This window comes from Carcharhinus amblyrhynchos, chromosome 3, assembly GCF_965287045.1.
Source record: "Carcharhinus amblyrhynchos chromosome 3, sCarAmb.v2.hapA, whole genome shotgun sequence".
Taxonomy (NCBI): domain Eukaryota; kingdom Metazoa; phylum Chordata; class Chondrichthyes; order Carcharhiniformes; family Carcharhinidae; genus Carcharhinus; species Carcharhinus amblyrhynchos.
This window is the reverse complement of record NC_137326.1, coordinates 25,830,639-25,853,000: the sequence shown is the minus strand read 5'-3', so window position 1 is coordinate 25,853,000 and position 22,362 is coordinate 25,830,639. Positions and strand designations below refer to the sequence as shown.

The 22,362-nt window shown below is 42.2% G+C and overlaps 1 protein-coding gene across 3 annotated transcripts in view; it reads left to right on the top strand.

Moving 5' to 3' along the window:
- card19 (caspase recruitment domain family, member 19) overlaps positions 1–22,362 on the top strand; it is a 43,597-nt gene that overhangs the window by 5,730 nt on the left and 15,505 nt on the right. For 2 of the 3 annotated variants that reach the window (XM_080182444.1, XM_080182461.1), the window contains exons 2-4: positions 9,583–9,719; positions 17,783–17,936; positions 19,574–19,642. In XM_080182444.1, coding sequence (XP_080038570.1) covers positions 9,583–9,719; positions 17,783–17,936; positions 19,574–19,642 — 360 coding nt within the window. Of the gene's footprint in view, positions 1–1,549; positions 1,936–9,582; positions 9,720–17,782; positions 17,937–19,573; positions 19,643–22,362 lie in introns of those variants that run through there. The other variant, XM_080182453.1, reaches the window with a different exon arrangement.

The following is a 22,362-nucleotide window of genomic DNA, read 5'->3' as shown; positions in this document are numbered from 1 at the left end:
TGTCTCATCCCTCCTTCGTTCTGTAATGTTTTTGTCCCACAACTCTCCCAGATACAATTTTTGCACTCCAATTCTGAACCTTCTGCATCCCCAATTTTAATTGCTTCACCATTAGTGGCAGTGCCATCAGGGCCCAAACTCTGGAATTCCCTACTATTCCCCCTCACTTTCCTCCACTAACATATTCTAAAACCTACCTTTTTGGTCATCTGACCTCCTAATGTGATTTGATGTCATACCTTGTTTTATAATGAAACATCTTGGGATGTTTCATTGCATTAAAGATGTTATGTAATTATAAGTTGCTGTTGTATTGAACTGTGTTTTCATAATGCTTACTGAGATTACTCTATCTGCTCCATCTATCAAGAAGCACCAGGTGTCCCATTCTGTTCTGCTTACATTTATAGAACTTTTGGACATGATCCACTTTCCCTATAATCAAAAACTGATCTGTTTGTTACCTCTGCCACTGAGGGTGAACAGAAGTAATGCTACCAGCTGTGTACATTAAGTCTTTTTGTCTGTAAATAATATATTTCAACAATTAATAGATAAATTTCAATAAAACTTGGAAGCAGGGCATGTCCTAAGGAACAACTGATTCATTTTTGGCAAAGCTGCAGATCCTGAATTTTTTAAATGGTCTGTTAACTTTGGGAGATGAGGTGAATTGATTTTAATTTTAGAATGTTGTGGATTGTTTTACTTAATGTTGTTGTTTGTTTTAAGATGTTTGGGTCACCTACAACTTGTTTAAGGTGTTTTGTGTAATTTGCACAGCTGTCCAAATGTGAGCAGGGTTTTCGGAGCAGGTTGTTGGGGTGTGGATTGGCCTGAAGCTGCTGCAGTGTGATGACAGTTCTGAATAAAAAGATTTTTTTTGGTTTTTGTAGTTACAGAATGTCAACCTGGCAGGGAAAAGCCTCAAGGAAGAATAGTAATAATTTGAGGTAATTGGGGTGGCAAGGTGGTACAGTGGTCAGCACTGCAGCCTCACAGAGTCAGGCTCCTGGGATCGATTCGTGGCTTGGGTCACTGTCTGTGTGGAGTAATGTTACATACACATTCTCCTTGTATCTGCATGGGTTTCCTCCAGGTGGTCCGATTTCCTCCCGCAGTCCTAAGATTTGTGAGTTAAGTTGATTGGCCATGTTAAATTGTGCCTAGTGTCAGGGTAAATAGGTGAGTTTAAGGGCCTGGGTGGGATTGTGGTCAGTGCAGATTCCAAGGGGCAAATGGCCTCCTTCGGCACTGTAGGGATTCCATTCTACGAACAGGCACTGGAGTGTGGCGACTAGGGAATTTTCACACTAACTTCACTGCAGTGTTAATGGAAGCCTCCTTTGACACTAATTAATAAATAAACAGCGTGGAGGAGATATACTCTCTACCGTGTGCCCTCTTGTTTATATTGTTTGTAGTCACACTGTTGTCTCTACCTACTATGGCATCACTTTCCATCAGCCCTTGCTTTAATAATCCTTCTTCTTATTTCTTTCTTTGTGTCTCTTTCACCCTTCGTTCAAATATTCGCCCCCACCCCTTTAATTTCTTTTTCAAGAACACTCCCAATCCTCCACCCGTGCTATACACAGGCCCAAATCTAAAACTGCCCGCAATCTTGCAGCATCTAATCCGCCCTCTGGGCAGCTCAGTTGATATTAAATACACTTCCTCGTTCTCTCTCCTGCCGAACATACACATCTACCGATTCTCGGTCGCGTTTCTGAGAATGTGACCGTCTCCAAACCATCACGGTCCCCCCACCCTGGCTCAGGCTGATCCTGTCGCGGAGGGAAGTCTGTTCCGCTGCGGCTGTAACCTGACACTGATGTGGGGCTCCTGCCTCAGGGTAGAGGGAGAGGCTGAGAGAGCGCGGAAGTGAGTGATCTGGGCGGAGTACAGGATCAAGCAGTAGCAGCGCCATGGCAGGTCAGTGCTCGCCGCCCTGCCACACACGGGGCAGCAGGGCGAGGGCTGGGCGGAGTGGCCTGGTCTGCTAGCACCTCGCCGCCCAAAGCCCTCCCGGCGGCTGTCTTCATTCATTTCATTTTAATCTGGGTGGGTGGGTGTGCTGGGGTGGGATGAAGTTGGCGCTGGTGGCGCCGCCTTGTTATTTCCTGGCAATGTATTGTAATTCCACCCTCCTTGCTGCTGTTTGTGATCCCTGATCCCAGCTCTCAAAGCCTGTCCTTGCAGGAAGCATCAGGACACAGTCAGCTAACCTTGGCGTTGATCAGTCAGCTGACCTTGGCGTTTTATTGTCAAGGGGGCTTTGTGATGATACATTACTCACAAATCTTAACACTGCCTTTCTTGTAAATTTCGAGATTAAATTTCAATGTCAATTCTCGGAGCAATTGGAGTTCACGTTGTCCTCTGTCATAAATAGATATATAAAGAAAACCTTCCATAGTAATTTTCACAATCACCAGACCTCTCAAAATCCCTTAACAGCCAATTGACTGTTTCTCGGATTAGTCACTGCTGCAATGTAGGAAATGCAGCAGCTAGTAACACATTCTGCAAACTGCCACAAACAGCAATATGATAATGACCAAATAATCGACTTTTGTGATGTTTGTTGAGGGATAAATATCGGCCAAGAAACCAGGGGTCAACGCCCCAATAGATTTTTGAAGACTTCTCATTAAAGGAGCCAGTTCCAATTCCATCAGACCTGTTTACAGCACAAAGTGACATCTTAAGAGTTTTCAACACAAAAAGAGACCCTTCAACCCATCATGTCAAGCACCTATCCTAATCCCATTTTCCAACACTTGGTTCATTGCCTTGCACGCTGTGGCATTTTAAGGTGCTCATCAAAATGCTTCTTAAATGTTGAGGGTTCCCCCTTCTATCAACCTTTCAGGAGCGACTCCCTGATTCTCACAACCTTCTGGGTGAAAAGGTTTTGCCTCAAATTCCTATAAATCGCCTTTATTTAAATCTATGCCCCCTGATTATTGGCCCCTCTACTAAGGGAAAAAATTTCTTCCTATCTATTTTGTACACCTCAATCAGGTCTCCCCCTCCCCTCAGCCTTTTGTCTGTGTGAATTTCCTCTGGGTGTTCTGGTTTCCTCCCACACTGTAAGAATGTATGGGTTAGGTAGATTGGCCATGATAAATTGCCTCTTAGTGTCAGGGGATTAGCAGGGTAAATACCTGGGATTACTGGAAAAGGGCGGGATTGTTGTTGGTGCAGCCTTGATGGGCCAAATGTCTCCTTGTACACTATGACTCAATGTTTTCCAAGGTAAGCTGGAAAACATTGCAGTCACACACTAGGACAGAAAAACTGTGTAATTATGCTTTCACAGCATCCATTGTTTCCACAAATTGGGAGCAGATTCTCAACAGAGTCCACCAAAGATGTGTAGGTGAAGTGAATTGGCAATGATCAGTGGGCAGGGATAGAGCAGGGGAGTGGGCCTAGGTAAAGTGCTCCTTTGGAGCAGCAGTGTAGAGACAGTGGCTGAATGGCATCCTTCTCCATTGCGGGGATTCTATGGAAAATTACACTGAACCCATTCAGGAAGAATTTGAACTGGTTTTCCTGTCCTCTGAAAATTGGAGTGTGAACAGAAGTAGGAAAGTGGTCTGAACTGAGAATAGCAGTTTAAACAGATCATGAGGCAGAGATATTGGCCCAGAATCTGCTGGAGCCGATCCTGTTCGTTAACATTTTAATCTCATCGTTCAGTGTGAAAAATAATTGAGCTGATGATGACCAAGGTGAACCAGGTGATCTTGGAGATATGGATAGAGTAGACAGCATCCAACAATTTAACCCCTTAACCTGTGAGAAATAAGAATAAAGATGAGGACAGGAACAATAGAGGAGGAAATGGGATGAATTAAAGTCAGATTCTGTTAAGAGCAAGACGAAAAAAGAAAAATCTACAAAACCAAATATTTTGAACTATCTTCAGGAATGAGACTTCACATCTTTAGTTCTGTTTTTGAGCCAGGGAGGTTGTGTGTCACTGTGGAAACAAAAGATTCTTCATTTAAAAAGCCCATTACATTGTTAAGTGGCCTAAAGTTCCTGTGACAAGTTTAGTTTGTGTAACAGAGCAAATGGCCCAATTCTTTGACACGTTTGGGAGATTGGTGGTGTAATGATATTGTCCAGTCATCCAGCCACCCTGGTAATGCACTGAGGAGCTGGGTTCAAATCCCACCATTGCAAATGGTGAAATTTGAATTCAACATAAATCTGGAGTTAGAGGTCTAATGATTGTGTTGATTGTGATTAAAAACCCATCTAGTTCACTCCTTTAAGGAAGGAAACTTGCCATCCTTGCCTGGTCTGGCCTACATGTGACTCCAGACTCTCAGCAATGCGGCTGATTCTTAACTGTCCCTCAGTTCAAGGGTAATACAGTAGGCTGAGCCAGTGACATCCAGATCCCGTGAATGAATTAAAGAAAATCTGGGAGATTGTTGGCAAACTCCCATTTACAAGGCTAATGGCACAAGAACACTAATCTACCATCTGACAATTCACAACTCTCTGCATATCACTTTCAAATGCTGGGTTATTTAAAAATTTTAAACTTCATTTATATTAAAGATTGGATAGACTGGGGTTGTTTCCCTTGGAGTGGAGGAGACTGACAGGGGACATGATTGAGATGTATAAAATTGAGGGGCATGGATGGAATAGCAAGGAAAAAACATTTCCTCTTGGTGGAGGAATCAATGACTAGGGGCTTAGATTGAAAGTAAGGGGCAGGAGGTTTAGAGGGGATGTGAGGAAAAACTTTTTCACCCAAAGGGTGAGAGAAGTCTGGAAGTCACAGCCTGAAAGGGCGGTGGAGGCAGAACCCTCCATAACATTTCAAAAGTATTTAAATGTGCACTTGTGATGCCAGGGCATACAGGGCTATGGGCCAAGCGCTGGGGAATGGGATTAGAATAGTTATGTGGTTCATGTTTGACCGCTGTGGCTAAATGATCTTTTTCTGCTCTGTAGACCTCTATGACCTTAAACCTGCTGTTGTCTTTCCATCAAACTATGTGGCATTACATTTTTACTCTTAGTTTTATTTTCTTTTGTAAATTTTCTCCCTTCTGCTCCTCTGAATCTTACAATTATAGAATCCCTACAGTGCAGAAGGAGGCTATTCAGCCCATTAAATCTGCACCGACACCAATCCCACCCAGGCCCTATCCCCATAACCCCACATATTTACCCTGCTTGTCCTGCAGTCAAGCAACCTAACCTTCACATCTTTTGGAGTGTGAGAGGAAATCAGAGCACCCAGAGGAAACCCCTGCAGATGCGGGGAGAGTGTGCAACTTGCACGCAGGCAGTGACCCGGGGCCGGAATCAGATTCTGGTGCCTGGCATTATGAGGCAGCAGTGCTAACCACTGTGCTGCCCGAAGAGGGTTGACTCCTTGTTAGGTTACAGACTGATATGTACCAGGCCCACTCTGGTACTGTGCTCCGGTGCAGCCTGGCACTGTGCTTTTTGTTCTGTGTGTAAGATAAACTGTGGAGTCTGAGTTTGTAATTTATTCGGCAACACTTAAGAGACAATGTTTCACCTAAAGGAGCTGGTAGTTTTCCAGTTTTGAACTCTTCTCTGGGATTAACAACTATTGTCCCAAAGATTATTTGACATTCAGCTACAAAAGGATTGATTTTGTTAGCCTTTGGGAGGAGTAAGAAACATGACCTTTAGTGACCTCCATTTTTAATGGAAGAGCATTGAACCCACTGCTTCAGCTAAAACAGGATTAGGATGAGGATAGTTTGGAAGGGTCGCCTGGCATTCCTGCCCACTGTGATGTTTCATGTGTCATTGTTTGTTGAGGCTTGGGGAAGGTCGGTGATCCAGTTGCAGTGAAAAGCTGGTCGTGGAAGTCGTCTTGCCAACCCTCCAGCAATGTCTTGGCATCTTCAGGAACTAAAGATAAATATCCCATGCGCTGCTGTAAGCAGTCCAGAAGGAAATCCCTTTGGGATATTTTAAAATGTCAACGATGGGGCAATGAAAGTTTTTATTTTGACTGACTGTCAACAGAGGCCATTTGTTTTCTATTTGGCACGAATGGAGTAATGTGGCTCAAGGTGAGAGAGCCTGGGGTCATTTGAGGGTCATGTGATGACACCTTCCTGAATGGCTCCGATCAGAGTTGGGAGCCATATTGAGAATGTAAACATGAGATGGGAGAACTAATGAAAAGGAGAAAGGAAACATGCTGAGCAAGTGATCAAACTTGGGAAATCTGCGCTTTGTTTGATAAATGTCACACATTTTGAAATAACTGGCACTAAAATATACAAAGCACAGTTTGTTTTAATACATCTGCAATTCATGTCAATTTTTAAAATCTCAAATCTGGTAATGTGCCTTATGGGGATAGAAGCCATTATAATAAAAGGGTGTCCAGCAGAGCAAAACTTAATGTAGGACAGTACTGTCCACAGTGTGATGTAGAGAGTGACATGGTAGTGAGCTGTGTGTGGTGGAGGCTAAAAGAGCCAGCATAGAGGCAGCACCTGTGCAGGGTTGTACCTTGATATGTACATGATTATGAGTAATTAATAGATTTTTATGTTCAAACATACAACCTTCCAGACCTCTTAGTGCGATACCAAACAACCGTACAACATTAGCTCTTACCATTTCCAATAAAACCAGGGTAGTGAATGGGGAAGACTGAGAAAAACAATCAGGTAAGGAGAAAAGAGAGAGGGGAAACTGAGATATATATTATCTTTGCAGTGTCAATAACTGGCTGCATCAATGCAACTTATGGCTTTTATCTTTTCCTGCACTTTTTTCTCAGTCGGAACTGTAATTTAACCCAGGGTGAAATCCACAAATATGCTATGTTGGGTGGGCTAACACACACAATCCATATTGCCTGCTCTTGTACCTACAGCAAAAGCAGCTGGCGTTGGTTTGTTTTTCAAATGATTCTTTGGATATTGCCAAGAGTTTGGAAATATCAGTAGCATGAGAACAGCCAGTAGTTATTTTGGACCATCAAGAGTTATTTTAAACCCTGTATGTTACATGTTTTCAATCTGTGTACATATATACACAGGGCGGCACTGCTGCCTCACAGCACTAGAGACCCAGGTTCAATTCCCACCTGGGTGATTGTCTGTGTGGAGTTTGCACATTCTCCCTATGTCTGCAAGGGTTTTCTCTGGTGCTCCATTTTCCTCCCACAGTCCAAAATGTGCAGGTTGGATTGATTGGCCACGCTAAATTGTCCCTAGTGTCAGGCATTAGCAGGGTAAATATGTGGGATTATGGGAATAGGGCATGGGTGGGGTTGTGGCCAGTGCACTCGAAGGGCCAAATGGCCTCCTTCTGCACTGTAGGGATTCTGTGGATATATGTACCAATTAAATGTCAATTTCTAGCCAGCACCAAATGATTTTTGGATGGATTTACCACAGTTAGATAGTGACATGCATGACAAATTTAAACTAAATGACTTGATTTCATTGTAACAGTACTTTATGTACTGCAACCCTATTCACATTTTACCTTTCGGGTTCTGAATACCTGATTTAAAGTACTGTAGTGATCAACTTAGAGCAAACTTATTCAATGTCTCAGATTAAAAATCAATCAACTGCAATGTAGCACAGTGAACCTGAATGTACCATTTTAGTGTAATATTCCAGATTTTCATTGTACCCATGGTTTTAGGTAATTTCACAAATGAAGGTATTGGAGAACAGTATTTGGAGCAAGTATATACAACCTGGCATTTACAGAGAAATCACTGCACAAACAAGTGAGGATGGTGAATGTTGAGAGGCCTTTTTACTTTGGGGAAAACACTGTCTAGTCCTGTCTTTATGTTCTCGTGTGCATTTCCAGGAGAAGTCACTGGACAACAATTAAACACTGAACAACTCTCACCGTATTAACCCAAAGGACTGATTCTAATATCAGCTCTATTTGAAAGCCTCGCTGGAATTAAGTACTTTGGCATAGGTCAGATTTAATCTGTAATCTGTAGGTTTTGGCTGTTCACTGCCTTCAGCAACGTGGTAAATTGGAGAATTTTATGTTTCATTTTCCATGCTCAAGGTGGGATTTGTCCTGGACACACTATACTGTCCCTCACCACTTGTACTATCTTTAGTCTGCACTTCAAAATCTTTACAATTCATGTACAGAAAATCTTCAAAATTCCTGCGCCATTTTCAAACCATGTAAGAATGTAATTTTATAAATTATTACTATCTGGTGGTGAATTAAAATGGGAGATGAAAAATATACGCTCTACCAAAAAGTAATGTTGAATATTTTAGAAGCCAAATTTTGTATCTTTGGTCTATTGATCACAAACACAGAGTTAAGAAGTGGGAAAATATCTGGATTTTGCATTGATTGCAACAGAGATCCTGTCAGATTCTTTTTTACTGATTTTACTTTGAGGCAATAATCAGACCGTAATTAAGCATTAACAGTGCAAACAATCCTTGGAACTGTTGGAAGACCTGACTTTGTCTGATTCAGAAGAGCTTTTCAATAGTATTGCTACATTATATAAAATAGCACACTATATATTTTTAAACTGTTTCTTTGTCATTTTCTCCTCTGCTGATGACAGATGGTTAATACCATTTGCCCAGTATAGGTGGCTTCCTATGACAAGCACACATGCTGTAGCAGTCTTTGGCAAAGCTGCAGGGAGAATACCTGCAAGGGAATGGAGCCAAGTTGGGCGGCATGGTGGCACAGTGGTTAGCAGTGCTGTTTCACAGAGCCAGGGACTTGGGTTCGATTCTGGCCTTGGGTCACTCTCTATGGAGTTTGCATATTCTCCCTGTGTTTGTATGTTTCCTTTGGGTGTTCGGGCTTCCTCCTGCAGTCCAGAGATGTGCAGGTTAGGTTGATTGGCCATGCTGTTGACCCTCGTGTCAGGGGATTAGCAGGGTAAATATGTAGGGTTACATGAATAGGGTCCAGGTGGGATTGTGATAGGTGCACACTTGATGGGCCAAATGGCTGTCATCTGCACTGTAGGGATTCTATATGAAGTTTCAGACCACAGCTGATGATTGCAGTGATTGAATATAAAGTATGCCGAATGCCACATAGCACTTGCATGGAGGGGACAAGTCTAAATTAGGTCGAAGACCAAAGCGATCTAGGGGTACTGTTAAAAGCAGCAACATAGGTTAACATGGCCATGTGTCTTGAGACGTGTCAAAAAAAAACAGCTTGGCTTTGTTCCCAGTCTAGAGTGGTAGGGAAATTGCGTTTCACTTTATAGAAACTTTGATTTTATCGCAGTCTGCAAGAGTGTTCTGAGTGGTTGAAATTAAGTGGATTTCTCTGCAGAGAAAGTGAACAATGAATAGTCTGATAGTGTTATTTCCTGTGATAAACTGTTTGTGATAGTGACATGATGGGGGGGTGGGGGGGGGCATGTATAGTGGATAAACTGCAGCACCACAACCTCCCTTTGCCCTCTCATCCGATATCTAGGCTCACCAGAAGTGGAAGACGATAACAACAACACAATAAATCTGACTCTGATTTGTTATCTGATACTATCCAGATGTTTGCTGATGTTGTGATATTTTACAGATTACTGCAAGCGACTGGAAAAGGACACACCGTTTCTAACAAATGAAGGTACACTCAATGAGAAACTGGTGGACAAAATTGTTCTTCACCTATACAGAATCTATCCCCAGATTCTGAATAATGCAGAGGCCGAAATGGTAGGAGATGTGTATATATTGTGTTACTATGCGCAAATTGTTTTGTTGTCTTGGTGAATGTGTATCGGGAGCTCAATTAAAGCGCAGTTGTATTTCAATGGCACAGCTCATTACTGTGCTAACCTGCTGTGGGGGTTGGTAGAAGAACAAATATCCCCCCCCCTCTCATTGTCAGGGGTGGTGATACAGGAAGGAAATATCAGAAGGTGAATTAACCCAGAGCACTTTTTGTCACCACCACCTGTTTTCAAACAGCTTTGTAACAGAAGAGGAACATGCCTAGAATTGGGGCATGGCATGAGGGAAATGCAAGAGGTGATGATCAGATAGAAAACAACACAGAGGGGGAGGCTGTTTGATCCACTGTCTATGTTGGTATTCAGCCAACATCTCAACTAGAACTATCTCATCAAATTTACTACTCTCCCCTATTTGCTGCATTCTTTTAGTTACTTGCTTTTCAAATACACATCTCATTCTCTTAATTGATGTTCGTCAATTGAAAGGCTGAATATGGAAAATAAAAGCAAAACCAGAAATATTGGAAACATTCAGTAGGTTGAACAATATTTGTAGAGAGAACATGAATGTTTTAGAACTTTAGAACAGGGGGCCGCACAGTAGCGCAGTGGTTAGCACTGCCACTTCACAGTGCCATGGACCTGGGTTTGATTCCCGGCTTGGATCACTGTCTGTGTGGAGTTTGCATAAGTTTCCTCCGGGTGTTCCGGTTTCCTCCCACAGTTTGAAAGATGTGCTGGTTAGGTGAATTGAACCGAACAGGCATCGGACTGTGGCGACTAGGGGAATTTCACAGTAACTTCATTGTAGTGTTAATGTAAGCCTCACTTGTGACTAATAAAAAGCTTTACTTAGTCCATGCATATGGTGGAACATTCCATTCATATAACCATGTTCAATTCCGGCCTCCGGTCACTGTCTGTGTGGAGTTTGCACCTTCTCCCGTGTCTGTGAGGGTTTTCCTCTGGGTGCTCCGGTTTCCTCCCACAATCCAAAGATGTGCAGGTTAGGTTGATTGGCCATGCTCAATTGACTCTAGTGGAAGGGGGATGAGCAGGGTAAGTACATGGGGTTACAGGAACAAGGCCTGGGTGGGATCTGGTCAGTACATACTTGATGGGCTGAATGGCCTCCTTATGTACTGTAAGGATGCTATGATTTACAGAAAATGCTACAAACAGTCAGCAAGTAAGTCACCATCTGTGGATAGAACAGGCAAATGAATGCAGATTCTTAAGTTGCGTAGGAACATAGGATTTAGGAGCAAGAGTAGGCCATTTGGCCTTTTTTGAGCCTGCTGTGCCATTCAATTTGATCATAGTTGATCTAGTTGTGGTCTTAGCTCCATTTTCCTGTCTGCACCCAAAAAACCCTTGATTCACTCACCTATCAACAGTCTATGTAACTCAACCTCAAATAAATTTAAAGGCACAACCTCCACTGCTTTCTAGGAATGAAAATTCAGAGAGAAAAGAAATTCTCCTCACGACCATCTCATAAAAGGTAGATTTCTATATCCTCTAGTTTTATTCTCCCCCACATAAGGGGAAAAAAGACAAGTTCTGAACCATTCACGTGTCCTTTCTATAAATATTGTTCAACCTGCTGAATGTTTCCAATATTTCTGTTTTTGCTTTCATTTTCCTTATTCATTCTCTCAAAAGCTTTCATAGTTTTGAAAACTTCCATTTGATTCCTTTCTCACCTCCTCTGCAAAAAGCCACTGTTTTTAAAACCTTTTTAACTCCTCTTCCCAATGTTAATTTAAGAATGTTTTGTTGTAAGCGTCCTACACATTTAACGTCCTTCCATAATGGGGTACCAGAATTGCATGCAGTACTCAATGCTCTGAGATTCACCAACAATACAATGCATAAAACCTTGAATCCCAGTTGGATTTTTTTTTTATGGTCTTTTTGACCTGCACACTTTTAAATGTTTATTGATCTGCATTGCTGGATCTTTCTGTTCCTTCACTCTGTCAAGAAACTATTTGGGAACTACTTTATTGTGTGTATGTGTAACTTTGATATTTATCCTGCTGAACAGTTATTTTGAAGAGAGGAATCTGTTATCCCATCCAAATGGCATTCTTTGAGAGCTCTTTACAATGAATGTTGACAGGAGTACAGTTGTTGGAGATTAGGTTGAGAAAGAAAGGAAAATATACTTTAAAATTTGAAGACAAGGCTGGAAAATAAATTGCAGTCCCTTCTCTTGGCTATTGCATAGCCTCCTCTTTAACCTCATTCTTTGCAGGATCTGAAATCAGTATCTTACTCTTGTATTTTCTCCTTCATGTGGTCTTTATTCCCCTTTTGCTAATGGACCTGCCATGCCAGTCCTCATTTCTAGATCTCTACTGGCAGCCAGGGAATACATGGCCTGGGATTCCTTACCGTTACATTATTAAATTATTGTGTGAAGACACAGATGGAGATGTACGTGAGTATACAGCTCCTCAGTCAAATCAGCCCTTACGAATTATATTGCATTAATCATGTTCTTTGTCACCTGCTTTGAGAAAATATTCATGAGATGTCTTTCACTCCACTATAATTGCTTTCTAGGTCCTTTGCAATCATCGCTAATCACCTGAACTCCCTTAGGAATAGGGCAAAGACCAAGTGAGAATCTTATGACAAGCTACTTTTGTGGAAATGATGAAAATGATAAACCGAGTGCAGCATTAGTAAAACTATTATATAATGTCCCTCAACCTACTGGATAAATTGTAATACTGCAGTTGGGAAATAGATTATCCAAGGCTAAATTTTCACTGCATTTCTCTCAGAAATGAATGCATATCGAGTCCAAACTTCTCCAATCTGGATTTTGATTTAAAGAGAATCACTATAGGTACAAGAAGTTTAATTTCCTTTTGAAAAACATTTAACCATTGTCACACGATTTGGCATGCAATTTAATTATCTTCCATTAATGTTCTTCTAAAGATAATATTTGTTAAAGGCTTATAGTTTCTTGTTACTTATTACATAAGTTGGACTACTTGTTTAGAATACAACCTAATACCATTGTGTACAGACGTTATTTTCTTTCTGGTACTTGAGTTTCTGAATTGAACAGTCTGACTCTTCCTACTTTTGATTGATGACCAAAAAGGTATAATCTTCATTTGCATGAACCTTACTTATTAAGAGCATAAATCATTTCATTTTAAAATTAAAATTTCTTATCAGCACAAGTAACATCTTTGCAGTATGCTTCAAAACTTTCCTTCCAAAATGTACATTAGCTAGTGACAACTGGCTAGTCTGTCCATTTTTCAGATAAATTAGAGCTATTTTATACTTTAATAGTGAGCAGGTACTTTTGCTTTAACATCAGTTGTTTTCTGTGCATCCTTCTGTTGTGAGGTCCACAATTGATTACCTTGTTTATTAGGACTTATTTTTAAGGTCAGCAAAGGTTCTGAAAATCTGTCAGCAAAAGTTGATTGAGAAGATAACTGCATGATAGAAGTGAAGTATAGCTTCTCAAAGGTTGTAGTATGTTACGGTTCACTCGGAGTTCGAGTTGTGGCATAAGACCATAAGATATGGGAGCAGAGTTAGTCCATTCGGCCCACTGAGTCCACTCTGCTGTTCAATCATGGCTAATACGTTTCTCAAGCCCAATCCCCTGGTTTTTCTCCATAATATTTGATCCCTTTATCAATCAAGAACCTATTCATCTCAGTCTTAAATATACTCCACAACCTTCTGTGGCAATGAATTCCATAGATTCGTCACCCTCTGGCTGAAGAAATTCCTGTATTCTAAAGGGTCGGGGGATTGAATATAAAAGTAGGGAGGTCTTGCTGCAGCTGTATAGGGCATTGGTGAGGCCGCAGCTGGAGTACTGTGTGCAGTTTTGGGCGCCGCACCTGCGCAAGGATATTTTGGCCTTGGAGGGAGTGCAGAGGAGGTTTACTAGGCTGATACCGGAGTTGAGGGGGTTGAGCTATGAGGAGAGGCTGAATAAACTAGGCTTGTACTCGTTAGAGTTTAGAAGAATGAGGGGAGATCTCATTGAGACGTATAAGATGATGAATGGGATGGATAGGATAGAGGTGGAAAGACTCTTCCCGCTCAAAAAAGACAGTAGGACTAGGGGGCACAGCCTCAAGATAAAGGGGGGGCAGTTCAGAACGGAGTTGAGGAGGAACTTCTTCACTCAAAGGGTGGTGAATCTCTGGAATTCTCTGCCCGTTGAAGTGGTGGAGGCTGCCTCGCTAAATATTTTTAAGAAGCGGGTTGATGGGTTTTTGATAAGAGAGGGGATTAAGGGTTATGGGGAGAGGGCGGGAAAGTGGAACTGAGCCACGACAGATCAGCCATGATCTTATTGAATGGCGGGGCAGGCTCGAAGGGCCAGATGGCCTACTCCTGCTCCTATTTCTTATGTTCTTATGTTCTTATGTTTATTCTGAGGTGTGCCCTCAGATTCTAATCTCTTCTACTAATGGAAACATCTTCCCCATGTGCAGTCTATCCAGGCCTCTCAGTATTCTGTAAGTTTCAATGAGATCGTGCACACTTACATGCTTGTTGTCGTCTGGAGCTATCGATCATGATGGTGGAGGCATAGAACCATAGAACACTACAGCGCAGAAACAGGCCTTTTGGCCCTTCTTGGCTGTGCCGAACCATTTTTCTGCCTAGTCCCATTGACCTGCACTTGGACCATATCCCTCCACACCCCTCTCATGCATGTACCTGTCCAAGTTCTTCTTAAATTTTAAAAGTGAGCCCACATTTACCACTTCATCTGGCAGCTGATTCCACACTCCCACCACTCTGTGTGAAGAAGCCCTAATATTCCCTTTGAACTTTTCCCCCTTCACCCTTAACCCATGTCCTCTAGTTTTTTCTCCCCTAGCCTCAGTGGAAAAAGCCTGCTTGCATTCACTCTATGTACATCATAATTTTATACACATCTATCAAATCTCCCCTCATTCTTCTACGCTCCAAGGAATAAAGTCCTAACCTATTCAATCTCTCTCTATAACTCAGTTTCTCAAGTCCCAGCAACATCCTTGTAAACCTTCTCAACACTCTTTCAACCTTATTTATATCTCTCCTGTAATTAGGAGACCAAAACTGCACACAATACTCTATAGAACCATAACATGACTGACCAGGAATCTCTCCTGCTGATACCATTTGCCATTGGCATGTATTGAAAGGCTATGCAGATTGATATTCAACCTGTTTGGCAGATTTGTGAATGCATCTTCCTCAGCCATCAAATCCTGAGATAGGAATTGAACTGGGAGCTCTTGCCCAGAGGCAGAGATGCTTTACAATGCGCCCAAGAACTCCTGTCTTAGAGATGGCATTGTAAGCATCAGTGAGGGAGTCATAAGAATTTGAACAAACTTTAACTTTCATTTGTCCTAATGTCAGGACACAGCTGAAAATTAAAAGGAAAGACCTGAAATGTATATAACTCTTACAAGTAAAGTGCTTCACAGCAGATTTCAAGTGGAAATCAGGAGGAAAACTCTGCTGCTTGGAATCATGTCTGGCACAAAGGAGGATAGTTGTGGTTGTTGGAGTTCAATCGTCTCTATCTCATGACAGCATTGCAGGAGTTCCTCAGGGCCAGCCATCTTCAGCTGCTTCCCCACAATATAAGTGGGGGTGTTCACTGATGACCACACAATATTCAGTACAATTTGTATTTCCTCAGACTGAAGGAGTCCATGTCCATATGTAACAAGAAGTGAACAAAATTCAAACTTGGGTTGATTACGGGTAAATAACATTCAAGCCACACGAGCACAATGACCACCTTTTATCAACAGGAAATCTAACCACCACCACTTCACATTCAATGGTATTACCATCACTCAATCCCCTACCATCAACATCTTGCATTTACCATTGACCAGAAACTCAACTGGAGGAGCCATATGAATACTGTCTGCACCGACTCTTTGACAGAATATCTTATCCAGCCTGTAACCCCACAAGAGCTAGTCAGGCAGGGATTTTGCAGTGAATAACTCACCTCCTGACTCTCCAGAGACATTCCACCATATATAAGGTACATGACACCACTTGTCCAGGTGAGCGCAACTCTAACACCATTCAAGAAACCTGACCCTATTTGGGACAAAGCAGCCCTTTTGATTGGCACCCCATCCACCACCTTCAATATCCATTCCCTCCACCACCAGCATACAGTGGCAGCAGTGTGTGCCATCCACAAGTTGCATTGCAGCACCTCACCAAGGTTCAACAGCAGTTTCCAAACCACTACTACCTGGAAGGACCAGGGCAGCAAATGCATGAAAACACCATCCATTTGCAGGTTCCCTTCTAAACTACAAACCATCCTCACTTGGAAATATATTGCCGTTCCTTCACTGTCACTGGGTCAAAATCCTGAAACTCCCTTACTAACAAGAATATGGGTGTACCTATACCATATAGACTGCAGTGGTTCATCACCACCTTCTCAAGAGTAATTAGGGTAAAAGGTGCTGGATGAGCTGGTGACACCCACATCCTGTGAACAAATTTAAAAAGTGCAGACTTTGTTATATTGTAACCCAACAGCCAGTTTGCACACAGCAATATCCCACACACAGCATTATGGCAAAGGCCAAATAATTTCTTTTTAAAATATTGTTTAGGGAATAAGTATTGTTCTCCCTTCCACCCTGCCATGGAATCTTTTATATCTGTGATTGGAAGATGGGGTTTCTGTTTAACGCAGAAAGGTATTACTTGTGAAAATGCAGCACCCCCTCAGTATTGCACTAGAGTATCAGCCTTGATCTAATTCAAGGGACTGAGTTATAGGGAGAGATTGGACAGGTTAGAACTTTTTTCTTTGGAGCAGAGGAGACTGAGGGGTGATCTTATAAAGTGTATAAGATCATGAGAGGCAACGATAGAGTGAATGCACTTAGTCTTTTTTCCAAGACTGGGGAATCGAGAACATTGGGCATAGGTTTAGGTTAAGAGGAGAAAGAGTTAATGGGAACCTGAGGAGCAACTTTTTTATACAGAGGGTGATATGTGTGTGGAATGAGCTGTAGGAGGAAGTGGTTGAGGCAGGGACATTGACAACATTTAAAAGGCATTTGGACAGATTCATGGATAGGAGAGGTTTAGAGGGACATGGGCCAAATGGAGTTTTTAGCATTTTGGTCGGCATGGACCAGTTTGAACCGAAGGGCCTATCTTTGTGCCGTAGATCCTATGATTCTATGACTCAAGATGAGAGTCCTACCCACTGAACCAAGGCTTGCATCATTGGGATAAATAGTACATTGTCAGAGGATGGTAAATTATTACTAAAGGCAGTGGCTCAGTGATATTGTCTTTTAATCCAGAAACCCAGAATAAGATCTGGATATGGTGTGGAGATGCCGGCATTGGACTGGGGTAAACACAGTAAGAAGTCTCACAACACCAGGTTAAAGCCCAACAGGTTTATTTGGTAGCAAAATCCACTAGCTTTCGGAGCGCTTGTTGCTCCTTCGTCAGATGAGTGGGAGTTCTACTCACAAACAGGGCATATAAAGATACAAACTCAATTTACAAAATAATGGTTGGAATGCGAGTCTATATAGGTAGCGCTTCGAAAGCTAGTGGATTTTTCTACCAAATAAATCTGTTGAATTTTAACCTGGTGGTATGAGACTTCTTACCAAGATCTGGATACCCAGATTTGAATCCCACCATGGCAGATGCTGAAATTTGAATTCAATAAAAATCTGGAATCAAAAGTCTAACGATGACCATGAAACCATTGTTGATTGTGATAAAGACCCATCTGATTCACTAATGTCCTTTAGGGAAGGAAATCTGCCATCCTTACCTGGTCTGGCCCACATGTGACTCCAGAGCCACAGCAGTGTGATTGATTCAAATGCCATCTGACATGGAGGGCGGTTAGGGATGGGCATTAAATGCTGGCCCAGCCAGTGACAATCACATCCTGTAAAAATTAATTTAAAAAAAACTTGTCTTGATGTGTTATTCATTTGGTAACATTCAAACTGAACTTGTGGCTTCTTCCAACAGTTCCGAAATGTAAACACTCCAATGTATGCAAGAATATCTGAGCTCCTCCTTCATCTACGGAACAAGAGCAACCGAGCCTGTAAGGAATTTTACAACGCTTTGGAGACAAATGATGGGCGGATATACAAAAACTTGCCAAGCAAATATCTGGGCAGTAAGTTTTTTGATTTCACAAAAAATATTAAGTAAATTGGTTGGATTTACCGTGATACAGGGTTTTGTGCAAGCTCTATTGTTAATGTAAGTTAATTGTACAAGCCAATATTATCAGTATATCACAAACCATTCACCATGTCACAGTTAATTGGAGATTGGGGATAGAATACTAGATTGGATTGAGGATTGGCTGACTGACGGAAAACAGAGCTTTGGGATAACTGGGTCATTCTCTGGCTGGCGAAATGTAACTAATGGCAGTGCTGCAGGAGTCAGTCCTCGGATCTCAACTGTTTACAATTTATGTAATGATCTGCAAGCAGGAATAGAGTGTAACACAACAAAATGACACTTACCAACCTACCCCACCCACTACTCAGACCAATTGCGATCCTCTGGGAAAGCAGGCAGTGAAGAGGATATAAAGATGGATATGGATAGGCCAGGAGAATGGGCCAAAATTTGGCAGAAGAAGTTTAATGTGGGCAAGTGCGAGATTATCCATTTTGCCAGGAAAAAAAAGGCAAATTGTTTCTGAAATGGAAAGCAGATTCAAAATACATCTTGTGCAGAGGAATCTGGATTGCAATTGGATAGTGTTGGTGAGACCACATCTGATATTGTGTCGAGCTTTGGCCTCCTTATTTGAGGAATAATGTGGTGGCAATGGAGACAGTTCAGAGGAGGTTCATCAGACTGATTCCGGGAATGGGTTGACGTATGAGGAGAAATTAAACAGTTTGACTTATACTTGCTGGAGTTTAGAAGAATGAGAGGGAATCTAAGGTATGTAAAATTTTAAAAAGGGATTGATAAAATAAACATAGACCAAATGTTTCCTCTCATGGGGCAATCTAGAATAAGAGGTCACAGCTACAGGTTTCAAAGTGGTAGATTTAAAACAGGTGAGAAGGAACTACTCCTCGCAGAGTAGAGGATTTGTGGAACTCTCTGCCCCATAGACTTTGATTTTAAAAAAAGCGAAAGCAGCATATGGGGAACAAGTGGGGAGGTGGATTTGAGACCAGGGAGAGATCACCCACGATCTGTTTGAATGGCGGAGCAGGCTCAAAGGGCTTAACTTGCCTAAGTCTGATGTTAGTTTTGATGTAAACTGGAATGTGCTAACCGGTCGTTTTTGGTGACCTGGCGTCCTTGCGTTATAATTCAATAATAACCCAAACACAGTTGAAGGTCCACGTTTAGTTGTAATTACTATACAGTGACTGCTAGTGAGGCTGTGTTGGTTGGCCATGGCGTTGGGTTTGGCTGATGCCAATGGAATGGAAATTGGGCAGGCTCTATAAAAATACATGATCCATTGAGCAAGAGCACTGACCTGGCCGATGATGAAGAAAATTACTTTTTATTATTTCACTTCTTGTGACTTTATCATGATGTACATCTAATCACTTCCCTCCCTAAAACAAAAACTAAATTTGCCCAATGATTTTGCTGTGATGACCAGGCACCTTTTTGAAGTCTTGCATGGTATAGTTGCTCCTAGTTCAATATAAGCAACCTTTTTGAGTTCATGATCTCTTACTCTGTTCTGACATGCAATTCTTTTATATTGGGATAATACACAGAGTGCAGGAAAGTGAAACTATATAAACTGCATCAATTCCTTTACAGATTCAGCAGGATCAATGGGAGTTAACATGGATACCTACAATAGGGAGAAATACATACTGAATGACAGGGGTAATTTATTTTTAAAATACATTTTTTTTGGAGGTAAATGAGTATTTGATGTATCAATGTGTAAGAACACTGAACTTCTGTTTTATATAATTGCTGCAATTGATTGACATTAATATTGAATGTTTCGCAAGAAGCAGCACTGCAGGGAAAGCTCATAGTAATCATTTCTGAGAGCATATACTTTAGCAATACGTAATTATTAACACAATTATGTAAATTAAAGTAGATCTACCCCTCCGTTCCTGAGTTTTAGTTCACCAACAATTGTCAGCAGTAAAGTGTTTGTGGCAGTTGAAATGTTCCCATCCTTTCAGAGTGTTTAACAGTGTTTTGATGGGAAGTGAGATTGTGGGTGAGAGATGGATTCTGACTTTCGTCATATTCCATCATGAAGCCTGGTGCTGGATTTAACCGTAGGGGCCAATTTTACCATTTTCATTCTAAGTGCTGAATCTGGGCACAATTCAGATCCGACTTGGAAACCTGCTTTCAGACACCCCCATACGCTCTCAGCCTGAAATAAAATCGCGAGTCTGAATCGTGCTGCGGGCAGGGCTTATCGTGCCCAAAACGATCAGAGCTCTGAACTGCGCATGCGCAGTTAGAAAAAACTTGGAAAAACGTACTCCTGTCACATTGCTCCTGGGCCACAAAAAGCAGATAACGTGGCCTGGGAGTGAAAAGCAGGAGTGATGGTCTCCACAGATATCGCCCCACTTCCATAATATAACTGTCCCCCTATCCGCCCACCCCATCCGCTACCCCGACCAATTGCAGTCCCCTGCCCCCTTCCCCCACAGGTCGCACAAGAATGTCCCACAAGCACAGGCAGCGGATACTCCCACCCCACCAGAAATCCATCTGGCCCCCCCCGCCCCCCTCCACCAAAGAATGACTGGGCCTCCCCACCCCCCACACCAGACAACGATCCAGGCTCCCTCTGCTCTCCCACACATAAGATAACAATCTGAAAACAAATCCAAAAATGGGCGTGACGCAATGGTAAAATTGAGCCTGTAGCTCATTTTGACTATGAATTTCTGAGGGTTGACAATTGTAGCACAATTGCCACTCTGTCCCTTCTTTCCTACCTAAGTGGGGAGCTACACATTTCTTGCCCAAGCTTCTTACCCAGGCCTGTCGAGAAATATTCAGCACAGTTTCTCAAGGTCTTCCAGGGCAGGGCAAGCAGCGTGGGGAATATGAAACCATGCCTCATTCTTACAGCATGAACTGTGGTAAATTGGGTAAGTTTAAAGGTCCCTGCGAGTTTGGGAAGCTAAAAAGAAGGTCCATGTGTAAGGTAAGTGGGTAGGATGGTTTGGCTAGGGAGGGGACGAGGGTGGGGCATGGGTCTGGTGATGGTTGGGGAATACAGCATGGCTCATGGGGATTTGGGAAGTCAGTCAGCAAGAGGTTGGGATTGGGGACAGGGGGTGGTAGTGTGGAAGGGATAATACACGGTTACGGTCGTGAGGTCAGAGGGGTCAGGTTGGGCAGGCTGGTTGGTAGTTTGGGGTGTGCAGTAGTTGGAAGGGTGGGGGGGCCAGTCAGGGGATCTAGCGGGTGGGTTGGGTGGATTAGGCAGTGGGTAGGTTGTTGGGTCTGGGGATAATCAAGGGAGGTAGTGGGAGGTTAGGGTGCTTGGGAGAGTATTTGGTGTGGGGGGGTAATCAACGGGGGTTAGCTTCAGGAGTACTCGCATGGAACGGTAATTGGAGGGGTGCAGTGCAGGTAGGCATTTGGAGTGTCGACGTAACGGATAGTCGAGGTGCAAGAGGGGGGAGGTGGTTCAGGGATGGGGGTCAGTTACCCAGGAGTTGAGTGAATTTTTTTCTGGATCACTATTAGAGTCAAAATCATCCAAAGTCTCTGATTTAAATTGGGGTATTGGATGGTTTCTGGTGTAGGGTAATTACCCATCAGAAGTTTAAACTTCCTGGGCAGTTTCCATACATTCTTTTATGCAGGGACTTCTGAGTGGAAGGACACATCCTGTGGGGTGCCTCTGGAGATTGGGAGTTCTGAGTTTCTGTATGTTACCTGCAGTGGTCATCCCAGTTACAACTGTTGATTGAAAAAATGTAGTGCATGACCAATTTCTTAATAAATCTCAAATGTTTAATTACTCTTTTACGAATGACTATTGTTGGATGTTTGCTTGAAGTGAATCAATGAAGGGGCCTGTATTAAAAATATAGCAGCTATGTTGAATTTTTAATTTAGCGTGCTATTGTTTTACTGATCATTGTTTGCAGATTAATATTGGTTGCTGTGTGCGGATGTGTGCATCTGATCCTAATCACTTTAAGTCGCAAAATGTTTCTCAAACGTTAACTGCAACCTACTTTCTATGACGAAAAGGGAATGAAAGAACCAGGGTGAATTCAGAGCCGCCTTTCTCTTTTTGAAAGAGAATGTTGATTCAACGTAGCTAGAAGTGTGTTAAGTGTAGAATGAGTCACACTCTGGATTTCTGGGGAAATTTTGATTTCTTTGACGATGGATAGTCTACCACATCTGCATGAAGGAAAAAAGAGAGCCACAAAAGTAACTAGCTGATTTTTTTTTTACGTGGCTCAAACATTTCCTGTCTGTTCTTTTTCATATATGTAATTAGTGATTCCTAGCTTGTTTTTCTATCCTGGATGGGAAATGAGGATTAAAAGATTCTACCCAACTCTGCAATTATAATGATCTGTATCTTTGAGCTCAAATGT